Genomic DNA, 13,406 nt, shown 5'->3' on the forward strand with positions numbered 1-13,406 from the left:
GTGTGATTCAGTTCGGTTAGGGGCAAAAGAGACGTTTCCAGTGGCTGCTACAGGTGAAAACTGAGAAAAAAACATTAAAAACTATAGAATGACAAATTAGTAACAAAAATCCCACTTTGATAGCAATTCTTAAAAACGGAGTTAACTTAATGGCAAACAAGCAATTTTCCCATTTTCTAACATCAGCGACAGGACACCATTTTACTGTATTATTTGGCACGTAAAGCGCGATTATAAAACCACCTTCGCTTGCCCGCTTCCTCGCTTCCTTTCCAAACCCATCGAACTTTCCTCTCGCTCTCCTCACCTCCCTGCTTCTCCTTCCTCACCGTGCAACAGGTTGTTGCCAAGAACCATCTCGCCACGCCCACCCATGCAGCCGAGCGGCCGCGAAATGCAGGGCGGCGGCGGGCAGGACGACTTCTTTGACCAGATGCTGTCCACGCTGCCGGCCGCGTGGTCCGAGCTCGGCTCTAGCAAGTCCCCTTGGGAGCTCCCCGCCGGGGGCGCCGAGGATCCCGCGTTCGACGAGTCCGCGCTCCTCACCTCCCGCCTCCGCCGCCACCAGATCGGCGGCGGCGGGGACAAACCCGTCATGCTCCACCTCAGCGACCTACACGGCCTTGCTGCCGGCGGCAGCGAGGACGGCGGCGCCGCGGGGTTCATCCCGCTGCCTCTGTTCACCGACAGGTCGCGGGAGGACATGGACGCCGCCTTCAAGTCCCCCAATGCCGTCGTAAGATTCTTCTGTTCCGCTGCTTGCCTCCTGGAAAGCTTTCGTTTTGCGCCCGTCGTTAAGGTGGTTTTGGTTTGGGGTTTTGCAGGGAGGCGACCACGCGCTGTACAACGGGTTCGGAGCCGCCGGGGTGCATGGCGCCGCCACAGCGGTGCAGCCGCCGTTCGGGCAGGTACGCCAAGAACCACTGCCCGCGTCCGGTTCAGGACGATTGCACTCTCACTTCCACCGCCACTTAATTTGCTTCTTCACTCATGGCGCAAAGAACTAGCAAAGCTGCTAATCATTTTCTTGGTTTTGTGCGGCAAGTTTGTTTTTCTTGGTTGATCAACTGGACTGAAAAAATCGTGTCTTTTCTCCTCGTGTCGTCGAAGGGCGGATCAATGCCGGCGCAGAGCTTCGGGGGAGCCGCGGCCGCGGGTGGTGGGTCGGCTCCGGCGACCGCACCGGCCGCCGGGGCGTCCTCGGGCGGAGGGGCGGCGCCGCCGCGGCAGCAGCGCCAGCGGGCGAAGAGGGGACAAGCCACGAACCCTCACAGCATCGCCGAACGTGTACGCCACTCTACCACCACCTTTCCGTTCTCCCCTATTTTTTAATGCCAGCATTTCTCCCGTGTTCTTGTGCCTGGAGCTCCACAGTTCTTGGACCTTGTACGCCAGTTTGACCTGTCACATAGTACTTCAATTTCACTGTCGCATGCTCCAATTTCGCAGCAAAATTTAGGAGGAAGCAGAGATGAATTGCAGAACTAGTCGTTTTGATCTTTGCCGATCATTTTCATATCTTCTTGAGCTGTGCCTTCTGTGTCTTCTTCCTCACTCTTGCCATGTGTATGTTTGCAGCTCCGGAGGGAGAGAATAGCTGAGAGGATGAAGGAGTTGCAGGAGCTGGTCCCTAACGCCAACAAGGTAGACCAAAATTTCCTCTCTTTTCTCCTTTCCGTTCTCCTTTTCCTCTTTCTTTTGAACAAAGTAGGAAGCTTTCCTTGAAATGTGGTGAGGATGCATTCATTTTTTCCTGCACTGTTGCGTGCTGTACGAGTACATTTTTTCTTAAATTCAGTCTTTGAATGATAGACTATCTTGGGTTTGTTATAGTATAACGTGCCATGTTCTTCTATATGTAAGATTGGATAGTGAGTGCACCTTAGAATAGGAAACCATGGTAGTTGAGCCATATGGTCCATTGCTCTTTACTAATTGTGTGCGTGTTTTTTTTTTGTTTTTTTTTTTGGGGCAACACGTGTCGGGCATCCATTGGAGGATGTGGTTTAGTGACTACTCCAAAAGGCTATGCCAAAAAAGGCCACAACTGGTATCAACTAGTGCAGTAGCTTGTGAATAGCCGCATCACGTTTTCTGGGGGATGAAGATTAAATTAGGTGCTTAATGATCATTTTAAGCCACTAGATTCCTAGATTATTGTAGGTCATGAGGGCAATGACAGATTAACAAGGCTTGGGTATAAAAATGCACATATATACATGAACTTCGAGACATACCTTGCTTGGACTACTCGACGGCTGCAAAACACTATAGCCGGAAATATGGGCATTTTAGCACTCCAGCTTTTTCTATTCTCCAAGAACACCATGTGCTACGGTTTGTTCTGGAGCTTCCAATGGCAAATCTGATATCCTGTTTTGCACAGCTTGTAGTCACTGTTACAGTATCTGAAGCAATAACGAATATTTTTTTTGCTGCCCTTTGGAATAAAAACATCACTCCTCATGTCTTGGCTGCTAGAGCTCCATAGCACAAACTAGAGTGGACATGGATCACTGTCACTGAAATGATAATATGGAATTTGTTTGCAGACCGACAAGGCATCGATGCTCGACGATATCATTGATTATGTGAAGTTCCTCCAGCTCCAAGTCAAGGTATTTCTTCTTTGCTACACCTAGGTTACTATGGATGATTTCCAAATTGCTAGCTGCTCATAAATTGGGCACTCAAAACAACTTAAATTCATGATTCCTGATCAAATGTTCCCAATTTCGCAGGTTCTTAGCATGAGCCGATTAGGCGGAGCTTCTGCGGTTGCCCCTCTTATCGCTAACATGTCATCAGAGGTACCTATATTGTGTAATATGATCTTTTATTTTGAAAACTAAAGTGCCAGAAACGACCCAATCGATACTAGCCACAGGCTAACTAATTCGTGTGGGCAAAATATGTTGAACCCTGAAATGCTCTAATGATGTTCTCTGGAGCATAAAACGAACAGGGAAAGTGTTAGCCTTTTGACCATTGGTTTGGTGCAAATAGGTACTCATAATTTTGTCATCTTTAAAGTTGTTATATTGATTCTGACCCATCTAACAATGGTTTGGTCCATCGAAAAATTTAATGTTGGTCCAAAGTTGATCCCTGGTGAAGTCCATATGATCGAATACACACACACACACACACACACACACACACACACAGAGTCTTATCACAGATTCTAGCTTTGGCATTCACCAAAACGAGCTAGTAAAAATAAACAGCATGCTTAAAATTTTGCACGAAATCAAAAGGAGATATGCGCCATAACTTTGCTTAAGGAACTGATGAAGCATTAGTGGCCAACACAACAGAAAAAGTATGTAGGAATCTTTGTTGTTGAGGACTGCCGACTGGAGCCAAAAAGGAAACACATGCCTGAAAAGTGACCACAAGGTACTGATCAAGCAATTAAGCTGTAGGAGGTACTAGCCACTAAGGACAAACTGACTCCTGAACATGTCCCGGCTACTATAAGGTCCACCACTCCAAATTCGACAAAATACCCAGCAGTACTCTACTATCTTGTTCATCAGTCAAATTGCCAGTCGCATCAAATTTAAATCCTTCTTGCAGGGTAACGGGAACGGAAATGGTACGAGCAACAGCGGAAATGGCAATGGCGCCAGCAGTAACAGGAACGGTGAAAATGGCGGCAGCAGCCTGCGAGTGACGGAGCAACAAGTGGCCAGGTTGATGGACGAGGACATGGGCTCCGCCATGCAGTACCTGCAGGGCAAGTTGCTCTGCCTGATGCCCATCTCTCTGGCCTCAGCCATCTCCTATGCCACATCTTCGTCCCTCCCATGCCGCCCTTCCATCCGCACAACGGGCGGCGGCGCTGGAGGTCCCCTACACGGCGGCGGCAACCTTGCTTCGCCTCCATTGGTGAATGGTGCTGGTGGCGATGACCCCCGGACCATCAAGGACTGAGGCAGTGTTGTCGGGAGGTTGTGTGTTCAGAAGGGTGCCTTCTAGGGGTGGAATTGTGAAATGGTGCAGCTGGCCTTTTCCCTCCACCGTTGGTGCCCTTTTGTTTGTGTATAAGAAATGATGCTTAATCATGCAACCTTTAGTTCCATCTTCTCACGTTCTTGTGTGATACAGTAACTTTTCTGATCTCTTTGCCTCCTCTTTTTGATCTATGAGCTGTTCTCTAATCCCTAGCCTTCTTTTCTGTTAAATTTGTCTCGGAGCTGTCGTGTCTCCTGTTAGGTGGAGGTAAGGAGGAATCAAAATTATTGGTCCAAGGGGGCCTGATCATATCCCGCGTAGAATTTATCAAATGAAGGAATGTTTTTCTAGACGGAGAGCGGTATCAAGTGCAAAGTTGGTCAAGAAAATGAAAGATTATGTGAGAATCGGGCAGAGGCCTGCTGTTTCCTTACAGCTAAGCTGCTGGAATTAGGTGCTTGTCGGATCACCAGATAAGATAGCCTTAGATATGGAGCATGTGCCGTAAAGTTATCTCCGGAGGGCAGATAAGGTGAATGCTCGTTTTAAAACACACATGTAATAGCACTCTGCGTAGGATATAGTAGCCTAATAGCAAAAAACACTCATGGAGAATGATGCTTGGAGATGACAAAACGAGCATAGCTCAAACTTGGAAGTTTCGAACGAACCCTGGGTCGGGCTGAGCCTTGGGCAAGGCAAGGCCCTGCAGTGCTAGGCCCCACAGCCCAAACCTACTGTTCAACAAATAGGGCCCCCATTAAGCCTTAAAAAATGGAAGAATGAATGTCTATAGCTAAATATCTATGCATTACCATGAAAATATAAACATTCGACATAATAGCATCAAGCACAAATTCAAAGTATAGAAATATAGATACAACATAGGAGCGTCACCAAATGGATTTAGAACATATAGGATTTAGAAAAAAAGAGATTATCCGCTAATTTTCCTTCCAAGTTTTTCATTTATTTTTATTAGTAGAATAAGTCCTATATTTGTAGTTGGTAACAAGATGAAGAGATTGGATGATGAGTAAATAACAAAAATGAGTAAATTATTCGAATTTTAAAAGATTTTTTATATACGAGAAGAATAAGGAAAAATGTGACACATCAACTCGTATTTTACATAACAGAGATTTGGCCATTTGGGGAGCATCATGTATCCTACAAGACGGCAAAAACATTCTGCAGGTGGTTTTCTTTAACCATTTCCTTTAGTTATGAAGCAGCATCAAATGATTACGACGCAGGCGATAACAAAGTTACGCAGATGATACGAGAAGGGCAATGGAATGGGGACGTGCAAGCAGATGCAGGCTACTAAGTGGCAGTATTCTCTCCCTGCCTTCAACTCGCACGTCGCGATGGGCTGACTCGACGTAAACAAATCATGGCCATGCTTACCTGATACGACCAACAGATTGAAGGGCATCGCATCTTTGATCGAGCTTTAAAGAACTCTAGTGACAGTTATAGTGTAAAAGGGCAACAGAAGGAAAGGTAGCACACGAGAAAACGCAAAATTTGCAGGAGGCAGATGAGATCTCCCGATTTTTACCAGGAAAAAAGTAGAAAGTTGGAACAAGGAAATGGGGTTCCCAGTTGAGTGATTTGCTACCTTGACATTTTCCAATCAATGGCACTGAATAATAGAGTAAAAAAACGACAAAGACAGGAAGGAATATTTCAAGTGTAAAGCATAACTGAAAGATTACGGGTGCCGATACATTGATGTTAAGGTAGCAAACTTTTCTTTTGGGGGTAGCCTCCTAGCCATAAATGCACAGTGGATGATGAACACCATAGAATGAAAAGAATACTTTCCCTAGTGTGTAAGAAAGATATTTACGGTACCCTGCATGAAAATGTATCGGCCAGTTGCAGGAATGGCGAAAGCTGTATGAAGATAGCAAGGCAAATGAACCAGCAAACATATGAAACCGTCCATCTTGTTTTGGATATCCATGAGACGAGCATATTTGAAAAGTAGGAAACTGTAAATTTGTCAATCAGGTAATTAACAAGGCATGCTAACCGCCAAAAGAAAAGTAGTAGTAGCGGTAGACGAACATTAGATCTTCTTGAACAGGTAAGATCCTTCAAGGTTTCTGACCTTAATTCTTGAGGAAAATAGCTGAATAACTAAATTAGTTGCTGACAACTAGATACGCGGGATAAAGGATATGGAATATTATTTAGTTCTCAGCAATTGTGCTGAACGTTATGCACCAATTTCCTTCCAACAGCTGGAATGCATTTTCTACACAAACTGCATGTAACTCACTCTCATCATTCCTGGTTCCTAAATTTTTCAGGAAGGGGCACTAGCCACTGGATGTAAAGGTCTGATGTCACAATAGAAGAATAGGGCGACTTTAGTCAAGCAGTACCATATATAAAAATCTTTTGTTAGTGGAGAACAAAATGGCTGAAATGTGAAACCATGTAAGAGACATGCATACAAATCAAGCAACCAGAAAAGTTAAATGAACTCTATTTGATCCAAGAGGTTGGTTAAATTCACAACTTAAATGGCAGAACAAAGATTTGGCTCCAATCTTTCAAGCCCAACTCAGAATAACCAAGCTCAAATTTGATCGACCAAGTTAAGACCACTTTAAACTACAGGCTTATCAGGCACCCATTCTAGCCCATTTTTTTACTGGAAATCAATTGCCGCCTGACAAATGTTTACCAATGACGGATCATCTTACGCCAAACAATAAGGATAAACATATGCATGTCACCATCATGACACTGATGTAAGAAAAATATAATGGCACAATAGAAGAACTGCATGACATCTTAGAAGGTAGATCTCACCAAATCTCTGTAGCAAATGCAGGCGCATACTTCAAAACTAGAGCTAATCTATTGCTTCACTTTTGGTTTGTTTTCTTTCTTTTAGAGCCACTTGGCATTTTATCTCCCGAATTAGATTTCCTTGCTGCTTCTGATTCCAGAGACTCTTCCAGTTTTTTCAGAGCTTTTAACAACCGAACAAGAAGATGATAAAAGTTAGAATGGATGGGACATTAGAAATATGGGTGAGAAATAACTAAACAGCAGCATATCATAATTACTGAAGGACCATTATCTCACCACCGGAGAAAACTAGACGAAGTGTTTCTATTGATTCCTCAGGCAGTGAATGAAGACTGCAGCTAGAATTATCTGCCTTCTTGAGCATTTTGTCAAAAGTTTTAACCTACAAAAGATTTGGCTCAGAAACCAAAATAGAAATAAAATACTTACAAAGAGGATATTCTATTGCAACTGCACTACGTACGATCCAGTTGTGTGTTCTTTTGGTGATAAAAAGGAAGCATCTGTTAGTGTACATAGCTATGTTTCACTCTAGAATAGACATCAAAGTGCTTTATACATTCTTAAGGCCTAACCAAGATCAGGAAGTTTCGGTGCTCATAGTCAGTAGTGCCCTATAACAGTTTTTTATACCAAATCACATAGCACCAAACTAACATCCATCAAGTCTACAACTACTCAACTTGCAGTTCATGCATCTAACCTCAGTTGTACAGCTGAACAGGGATGAGATTGCATCGGCAGCAATGATATAAGTCTGTTAGATTCAGTATAGATAAGTTTGGTAAGAAATAATTTAGTTTAGATAAGAGATAATTCAGTTTAGAGATAGAGTCGGCTAGGAGATAGAGTTGGATTTGGTTTAAAGATAGAGTCAGCTAGGAGATAGAGTTGGATTCGGTCAGGGACTTTCCATTGGGAGTCCTATATTTATAGAAGTCACGTAATCGATCAATCAATCAGAGAATTATCAATCTATTCCTCTCTCCTCTCTCTCGGTTCTCTCCTCTTTCTCTCGGTTATCTCTCCCGTTCTACAAGTCGACCACGGCACCCGGCCGGCGAGGCTATCGGCCGAAGCCGCCCGTCTCCCACGACTACGCCCTTTAGTCTAGTTCTACCATATAGTGATGCATATTAACATGACAAAGTAATAAATCAACCCACTGTGATTGTTGTATTGGGAAAGCTACCTATTATTGTTAGAAAGTGCATTACCTCATGTTTCCTTAAAAAGGTGAAGCAAGAACCAGATTCCCCTGCTCTAGCAGTCCGACCAGCTCGATGGATGTATGTTTTCACATATGGTGGCATATCATAATTGATAACATATCTTAAACCATCAATATGTATTCCACGAGCCATTCTATCTGTACCGATTAGAACATCTATTTTCCCTTCCTTGAAGGCCTCCAGTGTCTTCCTGCGAGAGAAGTTCAATTGATGTCTCAAGGTGGCAGAAGTTTACATTCATGTGGTCCAAATGTTATGATCCACAGAACTTGAGAAGGCAGATCCAGCTAGAGATGACATTTGCAATAATGTGGCTACTCGCTCACAACTGAACAAAAAGAAACTCTGATTCCCCAAGTTAAAAAAAATATAAGTAACTTACCTTCGAGTATATTCACGCTGCAAACGTGAATATTCACTAAACTTAAAGGGTAAGTCTTCAAAAAATCCAAGCAAAGTGCTTAGTCTATGACTTGATTCCACAGATGAGGTAAAAACTAAGCACTTATTCCCTTGCAGCTCTTGGAGAAGAACAATGAGAGACAGTGGTTTTAAGTTTGATTTACATATCTGCAACAGCAGCATAGAACAAATATGAGCGAACGTGCACAATAGTGTTCGACAGTTTGTTTACAACTTGGATGCATCAAAACTGTTTATGTAAGGTAAAGGTGCAGGTGCTACATAGAGATAGACAAACCAGTTTATAGGACTCCAGCTTTGTAGGAATTCTGTAACGCTTCTTCCCAGTATTCAACAACAAGGGATGGTGCAACTCAAGTTGAGAAAGCTTGCTAGGATCTTGAGTCAGTGTAGCAGACAAAATTATCTTTGCCAATCTTGGAAAGCATTTACCTTTAAACCCACGCTCGACACCCCTAAATGGCACAGAGTAAATTAATAAAATCCTCGGTTCAAATATAAAACATTATACTAAACTGTAAATATGGCAGGAAAGGACAAGATTGCAAGGTACAAAGGATATGTGCAAAAATGTGACCCTTAATAAAAGAGAGGGAGGAAAAAAATATGAGCATGAAATGTGACCCTTACTAAAAGAGAAGAAAATATGCGAGGATATAATTAGGAAACTAGGAATTACGATCTTCTAATGGTAGTCAATGGATGTAGTAGAGTTTTTCCGGCAGTGCCATGACAGGAATGATCTTGGCCAATAAGCTGGATCACTGTTGACAACCAGGATTGATAAGCCTCTCTTAACATCCTATCCGTCTCATCAACAACCTGTGTCCAACATAATAATTAATAAGTGAAGTATGAGGTACTAATAAGTTGGAAAAGTGCAATCGTGATAAGACTAAAGCAATCTAAAAAAATGCTAAGGCTAAAGTTTGTATGTCAGCCTAGGTAGACAAATACTACAAACTGCTGCCCATCTAAGTCCAATAATTCCCAGAAAACAAGAGCAGCCTATGTAAAATTATGTTGCAAGCAAAGGTAATACTAGGCACTAGCACAGTTCTGAAAGTCATCCACGGTAAGGATCTAAAGATGTAAAAATAAAATAATAATAAAAACTCGACCGCAGGGAGAAGACGTCCCCCTAGCTTTGTCTTAAGAGAGGGGAGTACCAAACCCTTTTTAGGGAGGTACTCACACAACCTGCGAGCACCCAGATCCAAGCCTGGGTGGGCGGACTCTCAACTGGAGGCTCTACAAACCGAGCTATTGCTCGGTTGTCAAAGTAAGATGTGAATCTGGGAGCTTCACTTGATTGCTCAAATTGGCCCAGAATAATCATGCAGTTACGCCGTTATAGAAGATATTATTTGCAATATTGTATTACATATTTGGATATAAACCAGGCACAAAGAAATTTGTAAACACTATGACCAAAATTCATTGCCAGGGCATAGTTTCACTAAAAATCTACACGACACATTCGTTTTATATTTATACTGTAGTGTGCTGTGTTCGCCCACAACACTACAGCAATATTTCAAGGTTTAAACAAACAATTCCATAAAAGGAAACGACCAGTGGATCCATAACAAATTGAAATTATAAACCAAAGTAAACAAACGAAGCATTAAGGAGACGGAGAACAAGTTATGCAAAAAGGGAATATAAATTGTTGTCAATAACCCTACCAGGTATTGAAGATGCTCTAGACTGAAACCTTTTGTCATGTTAATGTGATCCATCAGTCTTCCAGGAGTTGCCACCAATATATCAACTTTAGTCTGTGGTTCCATCTGGGCATATTCTTCATCAATAGTTGGGTAAAGCTCTTGTTTGGGCTTCCTGATAAGATTGGAAACTTCATCTGCTATTGACGATTGACCAACTGCTAAACCTACTGTCAAGCCCACCACAGGAGCAATAGCATCAAAAACCTCTTTAACCTGGAGTTGAATAACAACAGGAAATACTTCTCATTTGTTAAATGAGCTAATATGAAATGGATAAATGTCAGACTCAAATGATCACACTAAAAACTAGCAGATATAAGTTTCTAAAAGGTAAAAGGAAGTTGCACGAACCTGCAAGGCTAAATCCCGTGTAGGCAGCACAACCAAAGCACGTAAGCACCTTACTTTCCGAGTGGAGAGCATTTGCACAATAGGTAGGGCATAAGCAAGAGTTTTGCCAGATCCAGTTGGGGAGTTAATACAGATATCCCTCTCAAAAGCACCAGGACCAATTGTTTCCAGCCAAGCTGCTTCCTGAACCGGGAAAAATGATTCAATTCCCATTCTCTGCAAAGCCTCCGCCAATCTACAACAGTAAAACATAGTCATCAGAGATGTAAATGTGTTATTTACTTATTTCTAGCATATTTGCGTAATTAAGCGGACACTTTCCTTGCTTGATAGATTGACTGTACTGAAAATGCATTTGAAAACTATCGGTGAGGGAACTAAGGTGGTGTTTGGTTCGGCTGTTTCAGGGTGTAATCTGATTACATTGTAACTTGATTATGTTACCCGGTGTTTGGTGAGTGCTCAGTAATTGATGACGCAGGATCTAATAACGACCATGTACAAATCGCATACCGCTCAAAATATCCCGTATCGCAGCGCCATAACTATTCGATACCCATCTCCTCGAGGCCTCATTCGTTCTCCCGACCACCCAATCGCTGATGCCACCGTCCGTCTTCTTAACCTCCGGTTAGCAATCAGCTTCCCTCGAGCTCTTTGTCACCTAGTTTCACTGCATCCATTTCCCTTTCCGTCATTTCGGAAGTGCTGTTGCCGCCGCCACTAGGGGCTATCTTCCAGGCATACTGCTTCCCTCAGCTTTTCACCACTGCCCGCCGAGATGGAGAGGGGGCATGGCCGTGGGGCGAGAGCAACAAGGATGCATAGTGAGGACGAGCCAGCCGATGATGCGTGAGGTTCCTGTCCACGCAAAGGGACGACTTTCCCAGCTTTGGGTAGCTCCAGATTTGTGACGAGATCTTCCCCAGTTTAAAGGTGGTGTTACCTTGAATGACGGCGGCGGGCATGGTTGCCTCCAAGACGGTGTCCATGGACGAGGTGGCTCAGGGCATGCAGCAGAAGTGGCTGGTGTTGAGGTCGACGGTGTCGGCTGCTTGGGAGGGATGGAGCTCTGCCATGGGTTTTCGATACCATCGCCCAACCAAACAAATCCTGCTTTAGCCCATTCCGTTTACACTACCGGTGTAATTTGATGCCATTTGCGTTTACGATTCCAGTGCATGAACCAAACACTACCTAAGATGCCAAGCATACAAACACAAGCCATTCAGCGAAATGCCACTGAACCTTTGCTAATGCAGCATAGTTGGAATAGAACCTCAAACCTAACAAATTGCAGAAGCAACACCCACCATCCAGCATTACAGTTCCGACGTGCAACCAAGTACCAAGCAGAGCAAACTTTATTCTAGGCCAATCTCAAATCCACGAGAGTGAAAATTAAATAACACCCGCACTGCGATTCCCCCACCCGCATGTCAACAGCTAAATCAAAATCAAAGCCACACAATTAACTCTATGTCCTATTCTTCTACTCCTCGGAGCCGCAACCAAAACTAGCGAATCGCCTGTTCAAGTGATCACAAGGACAAAGTGGGAGCATGGAAAGCGCACCTGGGGTCAAGGCGGGGGAGCTGTGCTACGGGGCAGCCGGAGAAGGCGTCGATGTCGACGGGGTATCGCATCCACGGCAGGTGCGGCACTCGGTCCGAGGGCCCCACTTCATCGTCTTTCCTCGCCATGACCACCATCAGCAGCCGAACCCACCTCAGCCGACTGTCGAAAGGTCAAGGAGGAGTCGACGCCGGCGAGGAGCACTGTCAAGAGGCGGCGCGCGCGGGGGGCAGGGAGGTGGCTGGCTGGCTGCGACGGGAACCGCGAATTGGAGGCGGCGTTGGGGCAAACTAGGGCGCGGAGCGGGTGATGGCGGGGTGGGTTGGGCTGCATTCTATTGGGCTTCAGCCATAGTACAAGTGAGAGTTGGGCTACGGAGGTGCCAACTGATCATATCTCTACTATAAAACATGAGTGGTTCTTACGTTATCTTTTTTTCTATTTTTTCTAACTTTAAATAATTTACTCATTTTTATTATTCACTTTTGTCCTTCAATCTCTCCATATCCTTACCGTCTATAGATATAGAACTATTTTACTAATAAAAATAAATTAATTAATTAAAAAGAAAATTAGTGGATAATTTTTTCTTTTTTTTAATCCCATCTAAAATCAAACTATTTTACTCCCGATGTATTCGTTCGGTGGCGCTCCTATGATATATCCACATATCTATACTTAAATTTATATTTGATATTATCTTGTCTAATATTTATATTTTTGTTACAACACATGATCAATCAGCTAGTATAAGAAAAAAAAGACCACTTTGTTAGGCAAGTTTTACTCTTCTGGGATGATAGTATTAGAACAGTCATCGTCTTCATCATCTTCATCATCACTATCATCTTCATCTGTATTTACATATTCCAATAAAATTTCTTCCTCATGAATTACGTTACGGTCCACGTTCTTGAACTCAACAATAATTTCTTCAATTTTCTCCCTCTGCATCAACCTAACCCTCTCAACCTCTGTCGTTTGCCTATGCACAACAACCTCTGCCTCAGTCGTCTGCCTTTGTTGAACTTCCTCCATCGACACTGTATACCTCAATACCTGCATGTATCGTCTTCTTCTACTGGTGTTGTTGCATTACTACTATCATCCGCTTCTCTTGGACATGGCTGCATCAGAATATTAAACTCAGTCCGACACTGTCTGCACCACTCTAACCATTTCAACCACTTGTCTGTTTGATACACTGGTTTTAATTTAAAAAATTAGATTTAACGTACGAGTCCATATGCATTGCATCATAACAGAATAAATCTAGATGTCAAGCTGAAAGTATTGGGTGAATCAC

The 13,406-nt window shown here is 43.4% G+C and overlaps 2 protein-coding genes across 4 annotated transcripts; one reads left to right on the plus strand and one right to left on the minus strand.

Annotated features, from left to right (window-relative positions):
- The first annotated feature begins 282 nt into the window (after window positions 1-282).
- LOC133919992 (transcription factor LRL3-like) lies at window positions 283-4,084 on the plus strand. Its single transcript, XM_062364600.1, has 7 exons — window positions 283-736; window positions 825-908; window positions 1,111-1,287; window positions 1,579-1,644; window positions 2,553-2,618; window positions 2,742-2,810; window positions 3,580-4,084. Exons 1-7 carry the CDS (start codon window positions 374-376, stop codon window positions 3,934-3,936), a joined length of 1,182 nt encoding a protein of 393 aa, XP_062220584.1. The 5' UTR covers window positions 283-373; the 3' UTR covers window positions 3,937-4,084.
- On the minus strand, window positions 4,078-12,394 carry LOC133919990 (DEAD-box ATP-dependent RNA helicase 1-like). Of its 3 annotated transcripts, none has more exons than XR_009909983.1 (10): window positions 12,101-12,394; window positions 10,526-10,760; window positions 10,133-10,387; window positions 9,124-9,266; window positions 8,722-8,899; window positions 8,404-8,591; window positions 8,007-8,211; window positions 7,066-7,171; window positions 6,787-6,949; window positions 4,078-4,211 (listed from the first exon to the last, which is right to left on the minus strand). XR_009909983.1 is itself a non-coding variant. In XM_062364599.1 (9 exons), exons 1-9 carry the CDS (start codon window positions 12,235-12,237, stop codon window positions 6,843-6,845), a joined length of 1,554 nt encoding a protein of 517 aa, XP_062220583.1. In that variant the 5' UTR covers window positions 12,238-12,394; the 3' UTR covers window positions 6,539-6,842. The 3 variants fall into 3 exon arrangements, 1 of the variants encoding a protein (XP_062220583.1); XR_009909984.1 differs by lacking the exon at window positions 4,078-4,211 and adding an exon at window positions 5,819-5,957; XM_062364599.1 differs by lacking the exon at window positions 4,078-4,211 and having other exon boundaries at window positions 6,539-6,949.
- Between the last annotated feature and the right edge of the window lie 1,012 nt (window positions 12,395-13,406).

Source organism: Phragmites australis, chromosome 5, assembly GCF_958298935.1.
Source record: "Phragmites australis chromosome 5, lpPhrAust1.1, whole genome shotgun sequence".
Lineage (NCBI taxonomy): Eukaryota > Viridiplantae > Streptophyta > Magnoliopsida > Poales > Poaceae > Phragmites > Phragmites australis.